The sequence below is a fragment of the Ptiloglossa arizonensis genome, chromosome 6, assembly GCF_051014685.1.
Source record: "Ptiloglossa arizonensis isolate GNS036 chromosome 6, iyPtiAriz1_principal, whole genome shotgun sequence".
Classification (NCBI taxonomy): domain Eukaryota; kingdom Metazoa; phylum Arthropoda; class Insecta; order Hymenoptera; family Colletidae; genus Ptiloglossa; species Ptiloglossa arizonensis.
This window is the reverse complement of record NC_135053.1, coordinates 15,390,629-15,410,184: the sequence shown is the minus strand read 5'-3', so window position 1 is coordinate 15,410,184 and position 19,556 is coordinate 15,390,629. Positions and strand designations below refer to the sequence as shown.

The window sequence follows — 19,556 nt, the reverse complement described above, 5'->3', positions numbered from 1 at the left end:
CGCTCGGGCGTGTCGACGCCGATTTTGGTTTCTCGCGAGCGACGACGAACGGGTGTATGTATGTGTATACGTGTGTGTGTGTTTCGAGAGGAACGCCGGGTGGACGAACGCGAGAAACAATTTTCTCGTTTCTTTTTCCCGTACTCGTGGAAATCGTTCGCTGGTCTCCGACGCGACACGAGGTCCCGGCGAAGAAAAAAAAAAAAAAAAAAAAAACAAACAACAAAGGTTAAAAAATGATTCGTATCGCCGACAAATGTTTTTCGACCGATAAAATTTGGCACAAGTTTTTCTCTCTCTTAGTTCGCGGGACAACGGAAGGTGCGAGCTGTTCCGCGCGAGTGTCCCGGCGCGTCACGACGCTCGAGCGTACCATTTAGCACCGGCGAGTTCTCGCCGATCCTCGCGCGTTTCAGTGGGAATGCTTTCGGATCGCTCGGGGTTTCGGAGTCTGCGAGCGGTGGTCGTTCGACAGGGGTGTATCGTCGGTTCCAGCGACGATCGAAGGATCGCGGGAAAAAAAAGAGAAAGCTCGTTCGTCGGACCTCGAAATCGAAACTGAAAAGAAATGCGGACTTTCTGCGACGCAAATTAAAAATTAAAAAAAAAATTGAAAAAAAAAGGAAAAATTAAAACGTAATCAACGGTCCCTCCAAAAAGATCTACTTTACGGAAACGTCGACAGTCGCTGGAACCGATTCGGTCACCCCCCGTGGAAGACGCGCAAGTTTCGAGGGTGGGGAGGAGCGACACGGGGAAGACGAGGAACCACGATAATACTGTCAAAAGCCTTGAACGCGCCTCGACGTCGCGCGAGATGTACGAAGACCGACGGAATTAATTTAAAAAAAAAAAAAAAAGAAAAACAAGCCCCGAAACTTACCCCCCTGTGCGGAAGATTGTCTCGCGTACGAAGCGTACACGCGTTACGAACGCCAGTGGGCGTTCACCGCACGCCGCGTACCGTATACCTCAGCCGTCGCGGCGCAGGGGTATTCGCGAAACCGTCGATACGATTCCGCGTATTCCATCCCCACCCGTTGCTCGTGTTCGCCCCTCCCACTCTGAGTCGAGTCCCTAGTCCTTGTGTCGACGTCGCTGGGACCTAGCGACGGCGGCTTGTAGCCTCTCCGTCGCGCAGGGACGTCCCCTTCCTCGGTTACCGCGGTGTACCGCGGCGGGGAATCGCGGTCATCCAGCCGGCCGGCGTCATTCGGCCTTGATCGTGGCAGACGGCGATGCCATCTCCTGGGCGAACGACGTTGGGCTGTCCTCGCCGGCGAGGAGGCCCGGTTCGCTCTTGGGCGTCTGAACGTCCGGGAAACGGGCGTGGGTCCTCAGATGCCTGGTGATCATGTCGCGTCGGCAAGCGGCGTACGCGCACTGCGGACACTTGTACGGTTTCTCCCCTGTGTGGGTTCTCTGGTGCGTGCTCAGGTGATCCGACCTGCTGAACACCTGGCCGCATACCTTGCACGTGTACGGTTTGACGCCCGTGTGCAGCCTCATGTGCCGCGTGAGCATATCTGACCTAGCGAAACTCCTCTTGCATACGTCGCAGAGGTAAGCTTTCGCGGAGGCGTCCTGGGGTCCTTGTCTGCGATGCCTCGAGGCCATGTGCTTCGCGAGACGATCGTGGAGGCTGAACATCTGACCGCAAACCGGACAGACGTACGCGACGTCGGCCCCCGGTGGCATCTCCTCCACAACGGGCGATACCTCGAGGTTGTAGCGCACCGCGACGCTCTCCTTGGTCGTTGGCGATGCAACGTCGCCCTTCACCACCGGTACGCTCACCGAGCTCCTCGAGACGATACCCGGGGGCAGTAACTGAAGTGCCGGCGGTCTACCGGAGACCGCTGCCGCCGCTGCGGCCGCCGCCGCGGACGCCATCAGATTCTTCATCGAGAGATCCAACGGTGACTCCTGGGGGCTGGTGGTGTCGCTCTCCAACGAACCGCTGCGCAACGGATGGTTCACGAACACCGAGAAGGTGGACAGCGGCGGCTTCTGGTCCCATCCCGGCACCAGGTCCGAGTCCGAGTGGCTACGTCCGCGAAAGATGTCCGGCAGGTACTTGGTGTGCATGTAGTGCTCGAAGCTGTACGACGAGAGCGAGCCAGGGGTAAGAGGCGGCAGAGCTAGCGGCGTGAGCGGTGTGAGCGGTGTGAGGGGTGTCAACGGTGAGGTCGGGGAGGGTAGCACCATCGGGGGATTGGCCGATTGGGTGCACTGGGCGCAGGTGCATCCCGCGTACTTGGGCGCCGTGGATCTCTGATGGGACGGGTGTAGGTGATCGTACGCGTGATTCGTGTTGTTCGAGTGATGATGCCTGTGCCGATGACGATGATGATGGGGATGATGGTGCGGGTGATGATTCTGCTGCTGCTGCTGCTGTTGCTGCTGTTGCTGCTGCTGCTGTTGTTGCTGTTGTTGTTGCTGTAGTTGCTGCTGCTGTTGCTGTTGCTGCTGCTGTGGCTGCTGTTGAGGCTGTTGATCCACGTCGTTTCGGTTTCTCTCCTCCTCGGTGGGCGTCACGGGTTCCTCGCTCTTCAGCCTTAGGGGCAACAAACTGATCCCCGATGGGGCGTCCGTGGCCGATCGCGACGAGGACCTCGGCGAACCGAACACGTCCTCCTCCTCTTCGGAAGCTGGCCCGCTGCCCTCGAACCTCAGCACCTCGCCCTCGGACGGCGAGCTACGGTGTTGCAGGATGTCCAGCACCTGGTCGAGACGTTTCCGTCTACGGAGGTTCCGGTGGTTACGGTTCGCGGTCGCCGCCAGGGTGTTGTTGTTCGTGCAGGAGGGCGGTGGCGGCTTGGCCGGACCCGGGGGCGCGGCTGCTGCGTCCTCCACGGCGCTCTCGGCCATCGTCATCGAGGATGCGCGGCACCCGCCGCCTGGGCCCTTTATGCCGCCTACTACACCCTCGGCTACCACCGTACTGCCTCCCACCTCGTCCTGAAACAGCCAAAAAACCACGCCGCTCTTACTTCTCTTTGCTTCCCCTCTGATCTACCGGATATCGTTAAATTACACCCGTGTCTCGCGGAACGCACGCAATCTCGCGAAAAAGTCACACCTACGAGGAACATCGGGCTCTAGAAACACGCGTGATCGAACCCCGATCGTTCTATAAAACACTTGACCCGTGATTGCTTACCGAATCGACGACGCGGCGCACCAGAGGCGCGATGAGGAAACAGGACGAGGCGAGGATCCTCGGTCCGCGTGTACACCGATCGATACCCAGGTGAAACGAACGCAATCGTGGACTCGCGCCGCGATCCTGATAGATCAACGTCGAAACGTTCATTACTTTTTCACGTTGACACGGTGTCGAGGGACCGTCTGTCATCGAGCTCGACGCAGCCATTGAACAAAAGGCGAGACGATCGCGCGGCCGTTGCGGAGTCCGCCGCGCGCGTCGCTGGAAACGCGCACCGTGAACCTTCCAGCGGGAATTTTCCACGAGACTCGGCCACCGTGCGGGAGACCTTCTCGAGTATTGCAAGTACGCGTGTACCGAACGCCCATGGGCGTTCACCGCACGCTATAGAGCGCTCGTAGACGCGTATCGCGGTTCGGGGGATTATTTTCATCGATTCGTCGCGGAAAATTTTCCGAACGTTTTCCAGATGTACGGTCGAGGTGTTCGTCGTTTCGAAAGGGGATATCGTCGCTGCAGAAACTCGCTCAGCGTTGCCCATCTACCTCTCTCTCCTCTCCTACCTTTCGTCCGTTTATTTTAATGCGAGCGCGCGGACCACACGGCTCGTCTTGTTCGACGCGACAACGGCACTTTGTCATAAAACCGCGTGTAAGCCCGAGAGAGGTGTATCCGGCGGGACTATTTTGAAATTTAAATCGCGCGCGCGGCGCACCACGAGCGCATGAATCAACGTTCACGGGACGATGAATCGAAGCTCGAATCCTCGTTTTTCGGTGTAGGCGACTATTCCCTCCCGAGAGAGAAGTTGCCGGACCCGTCCTGGGGGACGCGAAACTGGACGATATCGCCTGTCTCTTTCAACGGCGAGTAATCGATCGCGGGGAATTCGTAACAGCGTGCTCGTAGGCGCGCGACCGAAAATTTCACGGCGACGAACAAATTGCGGGGACACGGTGAACGCGGCGCAAACGAGGAGAATACAAATTCGAGGATGTTTCTATTTTTCTAAATGGAAAATTTTTTTTCTATATGTTCATATTTTCTAACGTTTAATCTACTATCAAAATTATCGTTAGAATGCTACCGGATGCTCAGACGTTCTTTTAGATCCTCTAGGTGTGTCTTGAGGTTAAAAATACGAGACACTTTTCGCCCAAAGATTTAAGGTACTATCGTTCTAACCTCTTCGAGGACGAATTGCATCGTAGAGTCTAAACCAGAATTTTATTTTATATTTATCCGTCCTGTGAAGAAGTCTTGCAACTTCAAAAAATTTAATTCCAAATATTTCGTCGCACTTACGGTACGGAATGAAAATAACAAGTGCAAAAACGCCTTGAATAGAATATTGTAACGTCGAATGAAGTCTACAAGTTTGCTACAAACATTTTCCATCCCCGATCCACCCCCCGAAACAAGTTTCCACGCGTTCCTTCCTCTTTGACACGCACAAGGCAACCCCACGAGACGATTTTGCAGTCATTGGTAGCATCCACGTAATAGAAATACATTCCCGGAAGGCAGAGTCGGAACACAAATATCTGGACGAAGAGTTTCCAGCGATTCGATCGCATAATCATTTCGTGGCGAAACGACCGAATTGCTAACCGAAATTAACCCTTTCTATGCGCAGATCCTCTCCGTTGGAACGTTCCCGCCAAAAGTGTACGCATTGCGCGCGCAGAACTATCGTCGTTTCGCTTATCTCGCGCTCGAGAAAAGTTTTTGCAAATTTTCATCATTGAAGAAGTGGAACATTTCTTTTAATTGACAATTTCTCGCTAAACTCGTTCCGAGTGAACGTTGAAAAGGACCGTAGCGAGCCCCTGTAGTCGTTCGTGTAAGTTGTGTCTCGTGGCAGCCGACTATAAAGGCGAGTTTCCACTTAGGCGACTTGTACCACGCCACGTGTCGCCGAATGTTAACTGTTCTTGGTGCGCGACATGTAACCGTCCAATGTCGCGTGTTTTTACGCGGTACACGACGAAACTAATTTCACCGAGGCAATAACACTGCGTATCGTGTCTTTGGAAACATTAATGGCGGCCTTGCATTTGGCGATCGCTTTGAATAACAGTTGAAAAGAGAAAGAAACGTCACGTGCGTCATTTTGCCTATAATGTTGCCTCGATAGAATTGTGCTTTTATTGTGCGTCCTTGTCTAAATTTTACCTAACTGGAAACACGCCTTAAGTATATTTCCTTGTCAGGTGACTGTAATCGTCCATAGTGTGCAAATGGTGTCTCGTGGAGGACGACTATAGTCGCCCGGTGTAGCGAATAGGTTAACTCGAAAAGCGCGGGAAAACGCGTGTAGTCAACGATGGTCGTTTTACTTATCGCGTTCGAGAAAAGTTTATAGAATTTTGATCATTGGGGAAGAACTTTTCCTTGATTTGCAATAATACGATAAGTATTATAATACCTCGATAAACGATAATACAATTTCTCAGAAAAAGAAGCGCGTCTCTTTGCGACACCGCTTCAACTTTACACCTCCGCGAGCATTGGCGTAATCTCGTCGGAGGGTAGAGAACGACGATCGGCTTCACGGTCGAAATTCGAGTATTTCGAAGCTGACCATCGAGTCGAAATCAACTCCAACGATTTCTGCAAACATCGATACTCTTCTTCAAACCAAAAGTTACCGCGTCTCGTTGCGAGTCCATTCGGTGGACTTTGGTAATTTAAAATCGAAACGGTCGAAATCGAAACCCAATGGAAGACAGATAACCACAGCGGAGAGTTTCGATTCCTGCCTTCTTTATTTCTTCGAAACAATGATCTCCGACGCAAAGTAACGTTACTTCCATTCCCAGAAACGCAGCTAGGCAGTACGCAAGAAACTCTTAAAATACACGAGTGTGTCTCTTCGATGTTCGTTCTTCGTTTCGAGAAATTCCACGTGAAAATTACTCCGCGTACCAAAGTAAACGTGTACTAGCTGAAAGTTTACCAGGTTTACACGTGAAAATTATTCCGCGTACCAATATGGCCGTGTACTCGCTGAAAGTTTACCAGATTTACACGTGAAAATTACTCCGCGTACCAAAGAACTGCGTACCTTCTGAAAGTTCATCGATGACCCTCGTTCAATTTACCTAGACGTCGTACGAATTTTCGTCGACGACGAACGCCAATTTTGAAAAAAGAATAATAATTGGTCGTTGTACGGGTCGATAGAATCGGCCTTGACCCCCGTCGAGCCTCCTCTCGCGCGTCCTTCCAGCCGCGAAACGTGTCAAGACCCTCCGCGCGACATTGAAAAGTCCACGACCGAAGGGCCGGTACACATTGTAACGTTTCGCGCGGTTAAACGGGCGGTTCCGTTTTCAACGAGCGTCGTCACGCTCGTCCGGGTTCTCCCCGCGGACCGTGATCCGAGGAGACTCGATAGAGAGTATATCGACGGGATCTCCTTTGTATCCGGCCGTCGATGGACTTCCATTTTCCGTGGAGCGAACATATTCGTGGCCATTCGACGCAATATTCGTATCGAGCATCGAAAGATCCGCGTCCGGATAGCGGAGTCTCACGGCGGTCCACACGAGCGTGGATCGGGTCTCTCTCTCTCTCTTTCTCTCTCTCTATCCCCACTCGCGGTGAGTCTCGCTCGTTCCTCGTACCGCGGCGATGATCGTTTTCTTGTTTCCTTCGTTTCGTTCCTCTCGTTCCCTTTACCCTTCTGGCCGCGAGTCGAGCCGGCGCGGCGCGGTCGGTAGAATCTCGCAGAGAGAAAGGGCCCCCGATGATCGGTCGTAAAACGTAAAGGGGACTCGTAAACGGAGTGAAAAGATGTCAGAACGTAAAAGCCGAGAACAGGTCCCCGACGAGGATGTGTGGGCGTACGTTACTGCCGTCCTCCCCTCCTCGCCCCGTTCACCCCCCACCAGCTAACCCGTCGCACCGTATATATACACCGTAGCACTCGTCTCGGTTCTCCCTATTCGTTTCGCTTCCTCGCTCTCCTACTCTTCGCGTTCGCGAGGTTCGGAGCGCGTGTTCCTTTTGCCTCGCTCCTTCGCGACATCGAGACAGAGCCGACCCCCACTCCGAGCCATCGGAACGATTATTTCAAGCAGTCCGCTCGCACGCTTCGAGAGATCGAGAGCCCCCGAGAGAGGAACGAGAGAGTTTCGTGAAACTCGAGAGTCGGTCGGTCGGTCGGTCGTCGCTTCTATCTTTCTCGCTCTAGCGTTCGAGTCGCGCGACGCGTTCCCTTTCTCTCCACGGGACTTTATTCCCCGACGTTCCGTCGAAGGGCATTCGGGAAAGCTTAATGGTCGGTCGGTCACGTTTTGAGGCTGATTCGCCTGGACGCCGAGTCTCGGCCGTTCGTAGAAATCACTCCCGGCGACGGTCGTCGCTTTGCGTCACACACCGATTATGTAACCCGATTACCGTGTTTCATTAGAGAGGAGAAACTTAATCGACCGGTTAGATTCCTCCGCGTCGATGTTCCGTGGACGCCTCCGGGGTCTTTTCTGATTTTTCGTCGCGGATACGAGCCCGACGAGACGTCGCGAGGACGGAGGAAAGGCGTGACGGAGAGAGAACGAAAGAAGGGAGAGAGAGAGAGAGAGACGAAACCGAGTTGCGGCGTTTCGACGACTCCGTGAGACGATTTCGACTCGCGTCGGTAAACCGCGAGAGAGAGAATTTGCAGGAGGGCCTCGGCCGGGGATCATCGGTGAAGAATTCCAGCAGGAATGCCCTCGGGGAGGCACCTGTAACCGCGGCTCGACGGGAGAAACAGAACAGGTTGAGACATGGGCGTGGGTGGAGCGCTTGATCTTTCTCTCCCGCACGATCCGTCCATATACCGGGTGCTCCGGCGTCCGGCGATGGACGCGATCCCCTCGCGAATCCGCGAATCGACGGAAACTTTCGAACCGTTTTCTTATGGATTATTTTTCGGAATTTTATTTCCTTTTTTTATATATATTTTTCGAAGTTAACATGGACGCGCTTGTACGTGTAATGCAAATAAGTGCGCAAACTTTTTCTCGATCACGAGTAAATACCGTTTCGTCGTTAGCGTTCGTGTTTCGAATTTAAATTCTATTTTCTACCGATGTCAAGTATATCGAAGGTATTCTTCTTTGTACTCTTAACGAGGATCTAGATCTACTGTTAACGAGTTCGACCGCTACTAAGCTGCGGTTTCATAGATGCGAAGAAAATTTCAGGGTTGGAGATTGTAGATTCTGTAGTAGAATCATTCGAAACCCAATTCGTGAAATTCAAAAATTTATTTTCCCGTCTCGAAGGTCAACGGGGACGTCTCGAAGCGTCCAAGTCGATATGCAAATCGCCTGGCGTTATTATCAACGAACGGAGATTAAGATTTATTAAAGACCTTGCGGATAGTCTGCCCGTTATTCCTCAAATCACTCGGTTCGTCGTTACGTCATTCGTGAAGAATCGTCTGCGTCGTTCGATGGCCTCTCTCGTCTTCCCTCGATCGACGTGAACTTCAAAGCGACGCGTTCCCGTATCGAGGAACTCGGCTTCTCGTCCCGCGAGAAGAGATTCTTTCGCTGCAATTGTGCATACACGATTTCATTTCGAACAAATGTGAACCGTCCTCGTTCGAAATTCACGCGCGAAACGATCGATGATCGAATATCTCGTTCGAGCGTCGATCGTTTATCTAGTAGATGATTTTTCGTAAATTATATTGTACTACTTTTCACCCGATACCTTTACTTCGATTTGTTCGTCGATTCAGAAAGTTCCTTCGTCGAAAACAACTACCAATTACCAATTAACGATATTCTTTCGTTTAAAGGGATTCTTTAAGATGCGACGTTTATTAGGGTACAGTTATACACCCTCGTTTATAGATATTAGAATGTCCTGTATTTTCCATATAAAAGGGGTGGAAATCGGTTTAAGAAGAATACTATTCTCATTGTAGGCGTCACATGTGATTCTTTCTTTATATTATTTTTAAATAATATAAAGGGTGTACAGTTATACACCCTCGTTTATAGATATTAGAACCTCCTGTATTTTTCATAAAAAAGGGGTGGAAATCGGTTTAAGAAGAATACTATTCTCATTGTAGGCGTCACATGTGACTCTTTCTTTATATTATTTTTAAATATTCAAGCTATTATTTTATATGTGTTATACAATTAGAAAAGAAGTAAAAATACTTTTGTTTACAATGTGTAAAGTCAAAATACTTTACTTTGACTACAGCAAGAATACTTTACTTTTCCTTATCTACAGTAGGAATACTTTACTTTTCTTTCCCGACAATAAGAATACTTAAATTTCTTTCTCTACAGTAAAAATACTTAACTTTTCTTTCCCTACAAAATAAGAATACTTAACTTCTCTTTCTCTACAATAAAAATACTTAACTTATCTTTCCCTACAAAATAAGAATACTTAACATTTCTTTCTCTCCAGTAAAAATACTTAACTTTCCTTTGCCACCAGTAAGAATACTAAACTTTCCTTCGTCCATGGTAATATTTTTACACACGCATACTTTTCCACCGAGAAGGTCAACAAACTTGACAAAAGTTTCCCAAGATCGAGCGCGAAAAAATCCCACCGGTTGGAAACTCGCGTCTCGCGAGCGGTTCGAGGCCATCGCTACCCCGCGTCCATCCACCGTTCCACCTTCGGAAGGAAAGAGGTGGCCTTAGGGCAGGCAGGCTCGGCTCGGTGGCGGCGGGTCTCCGGCAAACTGCTACCAAAAAACCAGACGGGCTACCGAAGAGAAGCCGATCGTTGGTATCTACATAGGCCACGGTTAGAGAAAACCGTCCGGTCGTGTCTCTCTCGTACGGGGAGCGGGGATCGGGAATCGTTGGGACCGCGTTAAAAATCTGTCCAACGACCGAGAATACGGTCGTTCAAGTATCTTCGTACCTTCGAGGTATGCCTCGAGATTTCTCGTTCTCGTATCGATCGTTACGGAGTTTCCACTCCGAGGAAAGTCCCTCCGTGTCTATTTTCTTAGTTGCGCGACCGAACACGCCCCCTCGAGCAACGTCAAATCCACGTGATCGCAACAGGACCGTTTCTCGTTCGATCGTTTCGAATCCCGCGCGCGTGTACCTTTTTTGGAACAGTTTTAAAGAGGCGGTCGGTGTGCGTCTCGGTTTGACGGGGATCGCGAGTGTCGCGCGACAGATTTTATCGTCGGTGGAAAATTACGGGTTATCGACGGGGTGATTAATGGCCCCCTGGATATCGGACGGTAATTAAACGCGCCGTAATTTGTGCGCCGCGAAAGGGAACGCGCGCCGCACGGCTGACAAGCCAACTAGGGTTGATTTAAGGAGCTATACGACGCGAAGCTGCGTTCCTCTTCTCTCTTTCTACCATGTTCGTCGTACATTCGCAGTTTTCCTCGTACGGTCGTCTTCGTCGTCGTTCCTACCGATCCACGGGGGTTGCGAGAGAGTAATCTCGCCCGATCGTCGAGGACGAAAACTTCAACGGGGCCCTGGCAACGTTGTAACGACGCTGTTCGTCGTTTTGTTGTTCTCACGAGCGCGCGCGCGCGCGCTCAGGCGTACGTGTAAATTTTTTCCTTTTTTCCCTTTCCTTAAATCGCGACTCATCGGTCAATAAATAACCACGCCAGGCCGTCCACGTTCCCCCGGAGATGCAAAAAGCAACTATCATACTTAACGTCACCCGCGAATGGTTGCAAGTATTTTATTATATAAGGCCCCGGGACCGGCCCGTTCCACCTCGATCTTTCTCGCGCTCGCTCCAACGCGAGATATCTCTCCGCGAGGAGCGCGGAGCCGCGCTTCTTCTTTTCCACGAAAACCTGTCGCACGTCGTGGTCCTTTTTCCTACTCGGGGCACCGGAGTGACGACTTCGACCACGAACCATCGCGACTCGATCCAGAAAATCGCCAGCGAGACGATGCACGAGCAGAGGATCCGTCGATGGACCTCGTCTCGCGATTATTAATTATTCAACAGTTGCGCGTTCGATCGACGAAAGAGATTCAACCGAACCTTTTTTCTCTCTCTCGCTTAGGATCGGGTCGAACAATCGAACCACCTCGGTGGAAAGATAACGAAAACGATCCATCCCTGCTTCGTTAACCCTTTCGTTGAATCAGAGTTCACCGATTACGAGGAGGAACTTTGGGGGGTGTTTGACACCGTTTGCGCAGGTTCCTACGCGAATGCGAGCCTCGCGTACTTTGCGCGGGAAAAATTTGTTAATGTGATAATACAACGACCTTTCTTCGTTTTGTATTATCTTCGAAGAAAATTATGTATGCATTGTGAGGAAAAATGGGTCCGAGAATTTAGGGCCTTTTGGTACTCGACGAGTGAATGTTTGCAGTGAGTGGTGAAGAAGGGTGGAAGACTTCGAGGGGTTGTAGTATTTGTCGAGAGGAGTGGAATAAAAATTCTAATAAATAAAGGATAATAAAGGATTTATTCTTCAATCCTATAATAAGGATTAAAGGATCCTATAATAAAGGATTCTGTTTCTTTCGTTGTAAACTTGTCTTTTGTTTCTTTCGATCGGTCCGAGCTGGACAATATTCGACATCTTTTTTTTATTATTTGGACAAGGGACATATAATCTGCGGTCGATTCTTTTAGCGAGAAATTAATTTTGGTTACTTACAAACATTTGATACCGTGCCAGTAGTGCATAAACAGGGATCGGTTGGTTAAAAGTGCAGCAATTCAAGGTTGTGCGAGATCGTTAATATAGACAAAGATCGCATACTTTGTCGATCATGGCAAAAGACGACACGAACTCGTAAGATCACACGATACGAGCAATCGATCTCGTAAATCTCTTCGCGAACCACCCGTAGGCGATCGGAAGAGGAAAAGTTCTCTCCGTGGATTCTTTTCTTTCTCCGAAGAGCATCTCAACGTCGATTTCGATCGATCGCGAGAAACGATTTTCCGCGTAAATTTCTCGCGAACAACCGTAGGCGGCCAAGAGCAAAAAAGATTCTCCGATTCGAACCTCCGTTTTTTTTTTTTTTTTTTTTTTTTCAAAGCTAATCGTTCGTTTCGATCGATCGCAAGAAACGATAAATACACGCGCGCGCGCAAATTCTCCGTAAAAGTGTCGCCATCTTTTGTTTTTTTCTCTCTTTCTCTGAACAGAATCTCGCGTCGTTCGTTTCGATCGATCGCAAGAAATGATAAATATACACATGCGCAAATTCTCCGTAAAAGTGCCGCCATCTTTTGTTTCTTTTTTCTCTCTCTCTTTCTCTTTCTCTTTGAAGACAATCTCGCGTCGTTCGTTTCGATCGATCGCAAGAAATGATAAATATACACATGCGCAAATTCTCCGTAAAAGTGTCGCCATCTTTTGTTTCTTTTTTCTCTCCAAAGCGACATACCTCGAGGCATACCTCGAGCGGAGTTTGGCCAAACGACTCGACGAACGACTAATCGGGCGGAATTACGCGTCGAATCCGTTCCCCGTATCTCCGGCGGAGAGATACTTGTATCGCCGAACAAACGTTAAACGGCTAAGTAGTAACTCCTCCGGCACGGGTTCTTGTAGCGACGATCAACGGAGATCGAGCTCCATAAATCTGTACTCTCCGCGGTTTCTACTCTCCGTTTCCGCCCCCATATAAAGCGCCCGAGAAAACGACCGACGAGGTATTATAAACTCCTCTACGAGAGCCTCAGAGCCCCCTCCCGCTTCAAAGATGTCCCCCGATCGTTTCCTTCTTCTTTATTTTTTTCCTCCTTAATTTTTCTTTTCTCCTTTATTTCTTTCCCTCTCCCTCATTCTTCTCTCCATCTTTATTTCTCTCTCCACTTTATTACTTTCCCTTCTTTTCAATTTTTTCCTCCTTGTTTAATCCCTTTCCCTCTCCTTTATTCTTCTCCCCATCTTTATTTCTCTCCCACTTTATTGTTTTTCCTTCTTTTCAATTTTGTCCTCCTTCTTCATTCCCTTTCCCTCTCCTTTATTCTTCTCCCAATCTTTATTTCCCTCTCCACTTTATTGTTTTCCCTTCTTTTCAATTATTTTCCTTCTCCTTTGTTTTCTTTCCCTCTTCGTTATTTTTCTCCCTCTCTCCTGAATGTTTCCCCTTCTACTGTATTTCTCTTTTTTTTTTACGATCGAACGACCACGCGAGACGACACCGGGGTCCCCGATGACTCGACGAGCGAACCCGACGACAGGTCGGGGGACTCCGTTGGTGGTGGTAGCCGTGCGGAGCCGCGATTACAAAGTTGGTATAGCACCGTCGCGTCGGCTTCTCTCCCCTCACGATCTAGTTAGCGCGATCCGTCGATCCGATTGGCGTGTAATCGATTGGCCGGTGCCGCTGTAAAGGGACGCTGAGAATTCGCTGAATCACTTCTCGCCGCGTCGGGACGACCCGCCGATGATAACGGCCGATGCCCTTCGCCTCCACTTGTTGATGCTCTCCGCCCGTACGACTCGGGGACCGGCCAACGTAATCCGTCGCTTAATAAGACGTCAATTCTCCTCTGCTCGCTTTAATCGCGCGTCGGCTTCTGTCGTCGCTCTCGTTCTTCTCGGAACGCGATCGGCAACGCGGTCTCGAGCGGACGAAAGTCACGAACCATGGTCGTACGTTGTATGGGAACGACGAAGTTACGAGCTGAAATTGTCCAGCTTTAAATGTTCACGATTGCAGAAGCTCTAATCGCGTCGATAACTTTGTTCGTTGCTCGTTCGCTTTTGTTTTCTTCTTTGAACGTGTGTACAGAGGTAGTAAAGTTCTTATCCGTCGAATCGTTGTAATTTCGCGAGAAATAATCCTACATTCGAATCTTCCACTTTCGTATCTCATGATTGAATTCCCTCCGACGATCGTCTGACACCAGATAGCGAACGGAAGACGGAGGATAGTTCTCTTGAAGAAATTGAAAAACTTCAAATCGCTCTCGATCGTCTAGAAAATTTTTCACGCGATTAAAATCGCGACGAGTTCGAAGATCGAAGCCTCCCCTGTGCAACGAGCCCTCGAAAGTCGAAATACGATTTTTTTTCACCGAGTTACACCGCTTGGAACGACGCGGGCGCGCAGGACGTTGCAAGTGACCAACGACGGGCGCGCGCTGCGTTGCGAGTGATCAACTCGGTGCACGGCGTCTCGACGGGCGAGGCTCCGTCGACGAAACAACGTTCCACGATCGCGTTCTTAATCGATTCGTTCGCTCCACCATCGGTGTTATTAACTTATCGTCGTTTCCGTTTCTCATTTTCCATCCCCTTCCTTGTCCCCGCGGTGACGTGGCCGCGCTCGCGCGTTAATATTTAACGCGTCATTTCGTTCACCGCCGTGCAAGATAGACGAGCCTCGATACGAAGTTCTTATTTAAATGCCGGGCTGCTGAACCGCGGCGTAATTATTTAACCGGCGCTCCCTGCCATTAGAGAACGAAGGATGGGTAGGAAAGGCGCGCGCGTCGGGCCTCGAGCCGCGCGGCGCCATTGAAAACGCGCTCCTGAAACGATCGTTATCGGTAGGCGAATCTCCTTCTCTCGGTGGATAGCCGAGTCGTTAGTCGCTCGGCCACGGTTGACATCCTCCGTGACGCGAGCCGGCCTCTGGTAATTAAACTCTCGCGATTTTCCCGTCGCCGTAGCCGCGGGGCTTTTTACGACTCGCGGCGCGTCCACCCTCCGTTGGTTGGTTCGCGACGCGGACCGCGTCGGGCGAACGGGGAGCGGGAGAATCATTAGCGATCCGTCACTAGACCGGAATCTAAAAAGGAGTCGGTGAGCAGCAGCTGAGAATCCGCGAGCGAGCGAGAGAGCCAGCCCCCGAGTACCCTTCTCGACCGAGGAATCACCTGTACCGGCTGCGAGAGTGATTAATGCGGGTGAATTCCCCGTTTCCGTGATTACTCGCGCGAACCAACCGACGAATGCTCCACGGTTTTCGAGTCGAAGGTCTTTCCAACGGTGGGGGAAATTTTCTGGCCGAAAGTACGCGGCGGAACGCGTCGAGGAGTCTTTAACTCCTAACGTTGGATGGTTTTAGGAGTCTCTTTGTGCGTTGATGCGTTTACGCTTCGAGTTCGTGGAAAAGTTTCAGCGGAGGATTGTCACATCTTTTCGTATCGGGTAATTTCGAGAGTCTACGAAATGTTCAACAATGTTCTTTCCATCGATTGAAAAATTGCTCGCAAGTAACCAGTTGGTATGTACAGGGAAGAAGGTTAAAGTTTCTTTGTTGCAAAGTTAAATACGTACAAATGTACTCGATCGATTCGAATTACACTTACACCGGGTCGTTGGGGTAACTTGGTTCGAAAACAAAATATCGAATTTGTACCGCGCTTAGAAACGTACAAAAGGGAATACGCCACACGTGTCGTTACATCGGCGAGACTAACGGTGCCGTTTCGTTCGTCGTCGAGATAACGTTTCAAATCCTTGCGTTTCGACGCTGATTTCTATCGAACGGGCATCGATAAATCGACACGATCCGAGGGAAAAAATCGCAGAAGACACTGGACACGGGCACGAAGAATCGCCTAATACCGTTTAAGTGGCACCAGACCTCGCCGGAGGACGACGTCTAACGATAAGTTGCGTTCCGCGTTCACTCGAAACACTGCTGCTCGTTCGCGATCAGGTGGATTCGACGGAATGTTTCCGAATGTTCTAATTATCGAGGAACTTGAATTCCCAGAAGACTCCGCGAAGTAGTTCGTTGAGAGCGTCGTAAACGTATCGATGATACCGCGTTCCTTAATGTTCTGGTAGCCAGCCATTCCTGACGGATTCTCGTTCTATGAAAAAGGAACACTCTGTCTCGTAATGGACTAGTAATTTCATCGTAACCTAGGATAGGGTAATACACAACCTGTTGGTCCGGACGGCTCAATTAACTCGCTGTATCGGCGGTTTGGTCGTCCACGGACGTGACCACGCCCTGGGTCCACACGGACCCGTAACTCGACCGTACGCTAATACTTCGAAAATAGATTCTATTACTTGATCCTACTCTTCTTAATTCCTAGAGAAACGGTTCGATCGATCGAAGGGAGAGTCTCTCTGGGTCAGAAAAAACCCGGGAGATCTTTCCAGATTCCAATCTCTAATCTCTTTTTAATTCCTAGAGAAATTTTAACGGTTTGATCGACCGAGGGAGAATCTCCGGGTCATAAAAGACCCGGGAGATATTTTCAGAATCCAATCTCTAATTTTTTTTTAATTCCTAGAGAAACTTTAACAGTACTATCGACTGAGGGATAGTCTCCGGGTCAGAAAAGACCCGTGGAACCTTTCCAAATTCCAATCACGAATTTCTTTTTAATTCCTAGAGAAATTTTGACAGTTCGAACGACCAAAGCGAGAGTCACTCCGGGTCAGAAAAGACCCATGGAACCTTTCCAGATTCCAATCTCGAATCTCTTCTTAATTCCTAGAGAAACTTTAAAGGTTCGATCGACCGAGGTGAGTCTCTCCGGGTCAGAAAAGACCCGGGAGATCTTTTCCAGATTCCAATCTCCAATCTCTTCTTAATTCCTAGAGAAACTTTAACAGTTCGATCGACCAAGGCGAGAGTGTCTCCGGGTCTTTTCTGACCCGTGTTACCTTTCCAGATTCCAATTACGAATCTCTTCTTAATTCCTAGAGAAACTTTAACAGTTCGATCGACCGAGGCGAGTCTCTCCGGGTCAGAAATGACCCGTGGAACCGTTCCTAATTCCAATCGCGAATCCCATCTATCGATTCTTATTCTTCCCAGAAGCTTCTACATTGAAACAACACAGTCCCGTGGATCATTCCAGGTTCCCTCTACGGCTGTATCTAAATTCAAACACGATGGTTCGTCGACGCCCCGATATCTATCCCCAGTGAGGGAAGTATCTGGATCCGTAGAGACCGGGAAGCGATCGTTTCTAGAATTCGACGCGCTGGGTCGGTTATCGATCGAGACTCTCTCGTTCCTGTACTCTCAACCGAACGAAAACTAGCCGCGATAAGAGAGAGAGAGAGAGAGAGAGAGAGAGAGAGAGAGAGAGAGGAACGCGTAAGAGGGGAGAGAAGACGCTCGTGGTCGGCTTCCTTAACTGGACGGGGCGCAGTGACGCGCGCGCGCCGCAAATAAATAGCTCGTTCGTTTAACATTTGCTCCTGCTTGCCCGTTTGCTCCCGATTCTTTGCGTCACCAGGCCTAGAGAGCATTCCACGAACTAATAACATTGACCGCGTAACAAGCAACGTCGTTCGCGAGCCGCGTTTACTTCGAGTGGCCGCGACTCAGCTTGATAATGCAAGGAGGCTCGTAAAATCCTCGCCGGTCAGCGGGCAGATAACGCGAGCCGGCAATAACAAGTGAAAACACGAGCGAGTAGCGTTCTGCGTCTCGATTCCAGAAATCCGGCTCGAAACCCGCCGCGACCGCGAGCGGAAAGCCGAGATCCCTGAATCTCGGTAGGCGGATGGTGTCTCCGTTGCCTCGCGTCTCTCGTCCCGCGGAAACGAGCAAGAGGAGGAGGAAGAGGAGAGGTTCGTAGATTATAGAGGTGAACGGACGAAAGAGGACAATTGGAAGCGCGAAAGTTGCCGTCTTAATTGGACTCGACTCGAAACTCGACTCGAGAAAGCCTCGTCGTCTCTCTCTCTTATGGCCCCGGTGTTTAACGTCGCGAGATTTTCGGGGCCAATTTACCGACCCGCGACGGAACATTTACAACGGGGATCAACTGGAAGGTCGAAGACTCGACGAAAAAACGACCACGATCACCGTTTTTATCTCCTTTCGTTTCCCGAACGGTGTCGCTTGACGCGTTTTGGATTATTTACGGGTTGAAGAATTTTTTCGTGACGAAAGTACGGTTGCTCGAGTATTTGTCACTCGTGGATCAAGTGTACTGTGAGTTGTGGTGATTACAGGTGCGAAGAGAAGTCGAAGAGTGAAGTTTTCATCTCTTTTGATTTCTCGAATGGTGTCATTTGACGGGTTTTGGATTATTTACGGGTTGAAGAATTTTTCGTGATGAGAGTAAAGTTGTTCGAGTATTTGTCACTCGTGGATCAAGTGTACCGCGAGTCGTGGTGATTACAGGTGCGAAGAGAAGTCGAAGAGCGAAATTTGACCGAAAAAACGACGAAGAGCTTCGTTTTCATCTCTTTTGGTTTCCCGAACGGTGTCATTTGACGCCTTTTGGATAATTTACAGGTTGAAGAATTTTTTCGTGACCAAAGTACGGTTACTCGAGTATTTGTCACTCGTGGATCAAGTGTACCACGAGTTGAGTTGATTACAGGTGCGAAGAGAAGTCGAAGAGTTTCGTTTTCATCTCTTTTGGTTCACTGAGTATTTACTCGACGCGTTTATGGATAATTTACGTATTGAAGAATTTCTGAACCGTGGATCGTGAATCGAGGCGATTCTACGCGTAGAGGTAAGTCGAAGTACGAAACGAAGATTAGTCGATGGAACGAAGGAGATCCCCGCATTGGATAATTTACAGGTTGAAGAACTGTTCCGGATGAAAGTACGGTTGCTCGCGTGTTCGTGACTGGTGCACCGGGTGTACCGCGAATCGTGGTGCAGGAAGTGATTTTACGTGTAAAGAGAAGAAGAGTATTTCGAGAAGAAGACTTTTCGTTCGATGCTTCGTTTTCGAGAAGATCGATCGCGAAGTCGAGAATACTCGAGACTCGAGAGGTCCGTTTGTGTCTCGTATTCCCCGCCAAACTCCTTATCCGATCTACTCGAGAAAATGAATAAAAAAAAATATATAGAACTTTCCTAAAAATCGAATTGGAATAGTTTGGAACGTACGCGTGTATCGTAGAGAGAACGAAGGATCGTTTTCAGGAGAAACTGCGAGTGGTGCGAACGTTTTGGTCAGCCATCGTAAAGCCTGGGACCGAGAGGAAATTACTCGTAGCCGTCCACATTCTACTTACTCGTAGTACCGCATTCCCCTTAACCGAGGATCGATCTTTCTTCCTTCCTAGAATACCCGACCGGATTTCGTTGTTTATTTATGTTCGTATTAATTCTATTCGATACTCGGGGATACGTAAGAAACGGGACTTTCACTTTTTAAACGATCCAATCGGTATGGGTTTACCTTTGACGTTGTTATCGGCGCGAGAGATATTAAAAATCTACCACTCTTCTCGAAAGGAAGTCAAGAGTCCGGAACGAAGAGCACGACGACCAAGACAGAGAATTCCGTTGCCTTGGTACACCTCGATTTGTACAATTCCAACGAACCAAATCGGAGAAATACGTTCGAAACCAATTAGTCGAGAACCTTGAAATTTTTCAAGGAACTTTTCAATTCGTATCCAGTTTTTCTCCATTGGAAGGGATTACCTTCGCTGGTCGTTACAATTCCGTTCGATGGATAACGATATTGAAAGAAAAGAAAATTGTGCCATTCTTGGAGCCCACGT

The 19,556-nt window shown here is 49.6% G+C and overlaps 1 protein-coding gene across 3 annotated transcripts in view; it reads right to left on the bottom strand.

The window, feature by feature from the left end:
- Positions 1–1,094: 1,094 nt before the first annotated feature.
- The window catches only part of Klu (zinc finger protein klumpfuss), a 115,342-nt gene continuing 96,880 nt past the window's right edge, over positions 1,095–19,556 (bottom strand). For 2 of the 3 annotated variants that reach the window (XM_076314101.1, XM_076314100.1), the window contains exon 2: positions 1,095–2,961. In XM_076314101.1, coding sequence (XP_076170216.1) covers positions 1,210–2,877 — 1,668 coding nt within the window. In that variant the 5' untranslated portion in view covers positions 2,878–2,961 and the 3' untranslated portion in view covers positions 1,095–1,209. Of the gene's footprint in view, positions 2,962–3,163; positions 3,486–19,556 lie in introns of those variants that run through there. The other variant, XM_076314099.1, reaches the window with a different exon arrangement.